Raw genomic sequence first — 6,031 nt, 5'->3', positions numbered from 1 at the left:
AAGCCCGTCTCATCCTAGGGATGCCAGGCAGGAAAAAAAAAAGAGGCACCAAGATATCAGGCAATTCGGAGGAAATTGAAATATAAATGCATCGGGGGTCAAGAGTCTCTGCACCCGCAGGCAGCCCCAGCCTTCCACCCCTAGTTATCCCCAGCGCCTCCAAGAAAGCCCCTATCTTTGCCAGGACGACGGGGGTGGAGGCGAGGAGCGGTGATGGCGGCGCGGGGTGGATACCCATTACTCTGTGCTGAGTTAAGTCTTTCCGAACAGGGGGACTTCTGCCTCGGAGAAATTCCCTGCCGTGCCCTCGCTTCTCGAACCCTATTCATAGTCGTCACCTGTCATTTAAAGATCTATTTCTTGTTTTCTCAAATTATAATTCTTCCCGATAAGCGAATCTATGTTTCGCTTCTGATAGTCTGCCACCGAGGGAAGGACAGCATTATGTACGCAGAAAGCGTTCAGACATAAACGAGTTAATTAACAAACTGTTTAAGCCCCAACGTCGGTTCCGGCGGCGCCGAGGAGTGCTGTTTGGGGGCAGTTTTCATCCAGTTCACAGCCCTCAAGAATGCAATCATGAGACAATTAGAGAGAAGCCACAAGATAAATCTATAATCAACTCCTTAAGGGATGAGGTCAAGGCCGCTTCAAGTGTAGCTTCTGTCTGTCCTTCTGTCTGTTGAGGGCGGTAACCAACCTGCCAGCCCTCGGGCCACACCCTGGCCGACTCCAGTGGGCCGGGGCTCTGTAGACTGGCGGGGGTGGGGGGTGGGGGGTGGGGGGTGGGAGAGGGTGGGTACACCTCCCTAGTGCGCCAGCTTGCCTCGGAATATCAGGGTGGAGCGAACTGCTGGAGTCGGGTGGGTTCCGGGACCACAAAAACGGGAGAGAGAGGTGTCTCTGGCGTATGGTGAATCTAGCCTCCAATGGGGCACACCTGTCTCTCTTTCCAGCCTTGCGGGCAACTGGCCCGCGTGAAGTCATCATCGGCAAGATATGGCTCAGAGCCATTCCCCAGGCAATCCTGAGCTCACCGGACGGCCCAGCGAGAGGTTCGAACCGGTTATGGGAGTGTCAGGAGATCGTTGGAAGCTCAACACCATCAACCCGGGCAGAGCCAGGGCGACCTGGGCTCGGGAGGCAGGCTGCCAAAGCCTAGACTCTGGAAAGCGCCCCTCCACCCTACCCCACCCCACCCCACCGCCCCCACCCCTGCTGCATTCTGGAACGTGTAGTCCTGGAGAGGCTCTTTTCCGAAAGAAGCGTGTAATCACTGAAAGGGATACCCGAGCGGGGCACCCTGGGAGCCGCGAGCGACTGTGGGGAGCCGGGAAAGCGGACACGCAGTGCTTCCTGGAACTTGAAGTCCAAGGGTGGCCTCCCCGGTGGAGCCGAAGTCCCCGGGAGGCAAGAGCTGCAGCGAGCCCTAGCGCAGCCTGCTGGGGGTTGTAGTCTTCTTGTTGCCTGCGGCCCCAGGCACTACTGGGACACCTGGCGTCCTAGGACTACAAGCCCCAGAAGCCCGTGCGCAGGCGGGAGGGCGGGGCAGGGCCCGGAGGCTGGGGTACCGCCTCCTCTGCAACGCCGGGCCCGGAGTCTTAGAACCCAGGGCCCGCAAGGGTCCTCGCGCGGCTGCCGCGATGCAGAAATACGAGAAGCTGGAGAAGATTGGGGAAGGTAATGGGACCGCGAGATGCTCCTGCAAAATCTTCTTCTGCAGACCCTTCAGCATTCCTTGCAGCCCTGGCTCCTCTACCGTCAGCAATACCCACAGATTCCGACCTCAGCACTGGCTGCAGCCCTGGACCCCGAGCTCAACACTCCGTGCAGACAGCAGTCCTCCCCCTGCTAGCGTTTCCCATGGACTCCCCCCTCCCCACCTTAGCACTCCCCGTGACCCACCTCCCGACCTCTGCACATCCTGCATTTCCCACCCCCTCCTCAGCACCACTTGCACAACCTCTCCCAGCCCCAGCCTCAGTTCCTGCTGCAGACCTCCAACCTCTGCATTCCTGCCGGCCCTGATTCCTCTCCCAGACCCCTGCTCCCTATTTCCAGACCCTCCAGAAGCTCGGCCTTTGTGATAGACCTCACCCGGCCCCTGCAGCCTCTGCCTGTTGCAGACACCCTTGAGCCATCTGCAGGCACCTCTCCGCCACATCCCCCGACACACACAGCTCTGCCAGTGCCCAGCCTTTACCCTGGATCTCTTCCCTTGCTCCTCCAGCATCAGCAGTAACACCCTCCCATGCTGCTTGCTGTCCCGGCAGGGGCTTCCTGGGTTGGCAAAGTGTGCCCCATCCTTTCCCTACCCCTCCCCTCCTTTCTCTAGGCACCTACGGAACAGTGTTCAAGGCCAAAAACCGGGAGACTCATGAGATCGTGGCTCTGAAACGGGTGAGGCTGGACGACGATGACGAGGTAGGACTGGGGCGCCAGGGCCGGGGAGGGGCCGGGGGCCTGGGCTGGGTGGGATGTGACTGTGGCCACCTGGCCCCTCCAACGTGTAGGGCGTGCCGAGTTCTGCCCTTCGGGAGATCTGCCTACTCAAGGAGCTGAAGCACAAGAACATCGTCAGGTGTGTGGGTGAGCTGGGTCAGAGGAGGTGGGGGCTTCAGAGATGGGGTGGGCTGATATTGGGCTCTTAGGTGCAGGCTGTGGCCCTGCCTGCCCAAGCCCTTGCTTCTCCCCAGGCTCCATGACGTCCTGCACAGCGACAAGAAACTGACTTTGGTTTTTGAGTTCTGCGACCAGGTGAAAGGGGGGCTGGAGGGCCAGTTGCCTTGGGAAGGAACCCCAGCTGAGGTTCATCTCTGTCCCATCCCCCACCCCCCATTCCTTTTTCAGGACCTTAAGAAGTATTTCGACAGCTGCAATGGTGACCTAGATCCTGAAATTGTGAAGGTAAGGAAACTGGTTTCCTGGGAGCTCGTTGAGGCTGGAGTTGGAGTCTGTATTCAGCGAATGTGCTCTCAAGCCCCGCACAGGGACGCTCACAGCACAAGGGGAGGAGAAAACCCTGTTTCTGCTTCCAGGAGCCTCCATCTTCGTGATCATTTTCACGCGATCTCTTTAACCTGAAAGGAACTCTGCTGTCAGTGATAGGATTTATATTTGAGAGGTGGGAAGATAAGGTTCCGAGAGATTCACTCATCCCACGGATTCTTATTGAGTGCTGTGTGCCAGGCACTGTTCTAGGCCCAAATGCCCTGTCCAAGGTTCCAAGGGAAATAAGTGCTCGATGACTGTTGTGGTTCAGTCGCTCAGTCGTGTCAGACTCTCTGCGACCTCGTCAACTGCAGCACGCCAGGCTTCCCCGTCCTTCACTATCTCCCAGAGTTTGCTCAAACTCATTCTATTGAGTCGGTGATGCCATCCAACCATCTCATCCTCTGTCGTCCCCTTCTCCTCCTGCCCTCCATCTTTCTCAGCATCAGGGTCTTTTGCAATGAGTTGGCTCTTTGCATCAGGTGGCCAGAGTATTGGAACTTTAGCATCAGTCCTTCCAATGAATATTCAGGGTTGATTTCCCTTAGGATGGACTGGTTAGATCTCCTTGCTGTCCAAGGGATTCTCAAGAATGATGAATGATAACACAGCACAATATATACACGGATGGTTATGATGTCCATGTTCAATTGAGGCCAGGTAGGGGAGAGAGAGCAGTGTGGGATGGGAAGGCAGGAAGCCCCACCCAGCTGCCAGTTCCAGAAAGACGGGGACCAGGGCTCCCCCATTCGGCATTCATTTCGAGTACCCAGCAGAGTACAAAGAAGGTCCTCAGTAGTGAAGGGGTGAGTTGCCCTGAGCTTGGTGCTGAAAGACGGCTGGGATTTCAGGGCCCGTGATCCCCCGCAGGGTGCACGTCCCATCGGGAGGGTCTGATGACCTCCTCCCTGCCCCGCCCCCAGTCATTCCTCTTCCAGCTGCTGAAAGGCCTGGGCTTCTGTCACAGCCGAAATGTGCTGCACAGGGACCTGAAGCCTCAGAACCTGCTCATCAACAGGGTACCTCTGGGGGTGGTGGTGCAGGGCGTCTGGGAGGCCGGAGCAGGGTGAGGGGAGCCGGGCAGGAAGGTGGGAGCAGGGGGCCCTGCCCTCAGACTGTGAAGAGCCCCTCTCCATGCCCGTCTTCTCCCCTCCCCCAGAATGGGGAGCTGAAACTGGCTGATTTTGGTTTGGCTCGCGCCTTTGGGATCCCCGTTCGCTGTTACTCAGCTGAGGTGAGCTGGGTGGGGGGTGGGATGTTGGGAGCGAGGGAGGGGTCCCCAACGAGCATCTCGCAGCTCCTCCTCCAGGACTCCTGTCTGGGCACCGTCGTCCATCTCTAACTGGGGGTTCTCGTGGGTGGGGTCATCTTCTCCAGGTGGTCACGCTGTGGTACCGCCCACCCGATGTCCTCTTTGGGGCCAAGCTGTACTCCACGTCCATCGACATGTGGTCAGCTGGCTGCATCTTCGCAGGTGATGTGTCCGGGTTCTGCGGAGGCGCTCTCCCACTGGAGTGGAGGGTACCCTCCGGGGAAGGGGGTGGGGCCCCTGTGGTGGGGGTAGGGGACACGGGGGTGAGGGGTTCTTCTCATATCGCCCCCGCCTCTCTCCCAGAGCTGGCTAACGCTGGGCGGCCCCTCTTTCCTGGCAACGACGTAGATGATCAGCTGAAGAGGATCTTCCGATATCCTTCAGTCTCCCTTCACCTCACACCCCGCCCCCAGGAGGAGATCTGGAAGCCCCCCAGGAGCTCAGAGTGCAGGCAGGGAGGGCGGCAAGGGGTGGGGCCAGGACTTGGGGCACCTCCGGGCTTGTCCTGAGGGCAGAGGGTGGTGAGCACCCTGGAGGTCACGGGGCAGGTGTGTGCTGCTAGCTGGTGTGGCTGGTAGGCAGGGAGGGCTCACTCCTTCCCAGCTGAGAGCCGAATCCTTAGGGCGAGGGAGCCAAAAGGAGCAGGAAGGTGATAGAGGGGGAGGCTGGAGCCACGGACCTCAGGGTTTTGGTCAGAGTAGTTATTCACAACTGTCAAGTACCTGGCCTGCTAGAACAGCACGCAGCTGAGACTGCGCATGGGAGTGGTAGGGGCCGGGAGTCGGCTTGTGTCGTGAGCTGGGGCATGAAGTGAGGAGGGCAGGGGGTGGGTATGAGGAACCTCGCTTCCCCAGGGAGAGAGCCCCTCACCTGCCCCTTTCCTCCACCTGAGTGGCCCTTGACCCCATGGACACACTCCTGGGGACACCAACCGAGGAGCAGTGGCCCGCCATGACCAAGCTGCCAGACTATAAGGTGTGATGGGGAGAGGGGGATGGGGGTCGTGCGTAGGGCATTGGTAGCAGCCCCCTACCCTGAGTGTCTGGCCCTGGCAGCCTCCACACCCCTGCACCCCTGGTCTGACTCTCCCTGCCCCCCCACAGCCCTACCCGATGTACCCGGCCACAACGTCCCTGGTGAACGTCGTGCCCAAGCTCAATGCCACAGGGAGGGATCTGCTGCAGGTGATGAAGGGCATTGTGAGGGGAGGGACCAGCGCATTTGTTGGGGCTGGTGGCGGCGGGGGTGGTGGTGTGTGGACTAGGGTAGCCTGTGGCTTCCCGGCCTGAACCCACCTCGCCTCCTTCTGTCATCCAGAACCTCCTCAAGTGTAACCCGGTCCAGCGCATCTCGGCAGAGGAGGCCCTGCAGCACCCCTACTTCTCCGACTTCTGCCCCCCCTAGGCTCCTGGGCTGGGGGCCTGGCCCACTCGACGCCCCCTCTGGGGAGGGGGCGAAAGGCAGGGATGCGCCGTGTGCCGAGCTCCAGCTGTGCTGGGCCGGCCAGGGTGGAGGTGCCCTCACCCGTGGTCTTCACTCCCTCCGTGGACTTTATTTAATTTCATAAATTGGCCCCTTTCCCACCGTCTGGCTGATGTGGTGGTGACGCGGCTCTGGGGTGGGGTGGGGCGGTGCTGGACCCCCCTCTGTCACCCTGCCTCCAGCTCCATTGACTCAACTGTCCCGCCCTTGCTCTGCTACTGTAAGTGGCTGGAGGTTGGGGGTTGG

At 59.8% G+C, this 6,031-nt stretch overlaps 1 protein-coding gene across 2 annotated transcripts; it reads left to right on the top strand.

Moving 5' to 3' along the window:
- Nucleotides 1-1,550: 1,550 nt before the first annotated feature.
- Nucleotides 1,551-5,887, top strand: CDK5 (cyclin dependent kinase 5). 2 transcript variants are annotated; one of them, XM_081533418.1, is made up of 12 exons: nt 1,596-1,680; nt 2,336-2,424; nt 2,514-2,581; nt 2,697-2,757; nt 2,851-2,907; nt 3,915-4,010; nt 4,151-4,225; nt 4,369-4,465; nt 4,607-4,676; nt 5,218-5,278; nt 5,407-5,487; nt 5,621-5,887. In XM_081533418.1, exons 1-12 carry the CDS (start codon nt 1,644-1,646, stop codon nt 5,705-5,707), a joined length of 879 nt encoding a protein of 292 aa, XP_081389544.1. In that variant the 5' UTR covers nt 1,596-1,643; the 3' UTR covers nt 5,708-5,887. The 2 variants fall into 2 exon arrangements, with proteins under 2 accessions (XP_081389543.1, XP_081389544.1); XM_081533417.1 differs by lacking the exon at nt 3,915-4,010 and having other exon boundaries at nt 1,551-1,680.
- Nucleotides 5,888-6,031: the final 144 nt, after the last annotated feature.

This window comes from Giraffa tippelskirchi, chromosome 10 (genome assembly GCF_054371585.1).
Source record: "Giraffa tippelskirchi isolate mGirTip1 chromosome 10, T2T-mGirTip1v1.2.pri, whole genome shotgun sequence".
NCBI lineage: Eukaryota > Metazoa > Chordata > Mammalia > Artiodactyla > Giraffidae > Giraffa > Giraffa tippelskirchi.
The sequence above is the reverse complement of the archived record's forward strand: the minus strand, read 5'-3'. Positions and strand labels throughout refer to the sequence as shown.

Bases quoted from the DNA above. Each gene is read 5' to 3' on its own strand.
- CDK5 (XM_081533418.1), top strand. From the start codon at position 1,644: ATGCAGAAATACGAGAAGCTGGAGAAGATTGGGGAAG. The intron at 1,681-2,335 runs GTAATGGGACCG...TCCTTTCTCTAG, and splicing joins GCTGGAGAAGATTGGGGAAG to GCACCTACGGAACAGTGTTC. The intron at 4,677-5,217 runs ATATCCTTCAGT...CCCCATGGACAC, and splicing joins CAGCTGAAGAGGATCTTCCG to ACTCCTGGGGACACCAACCG.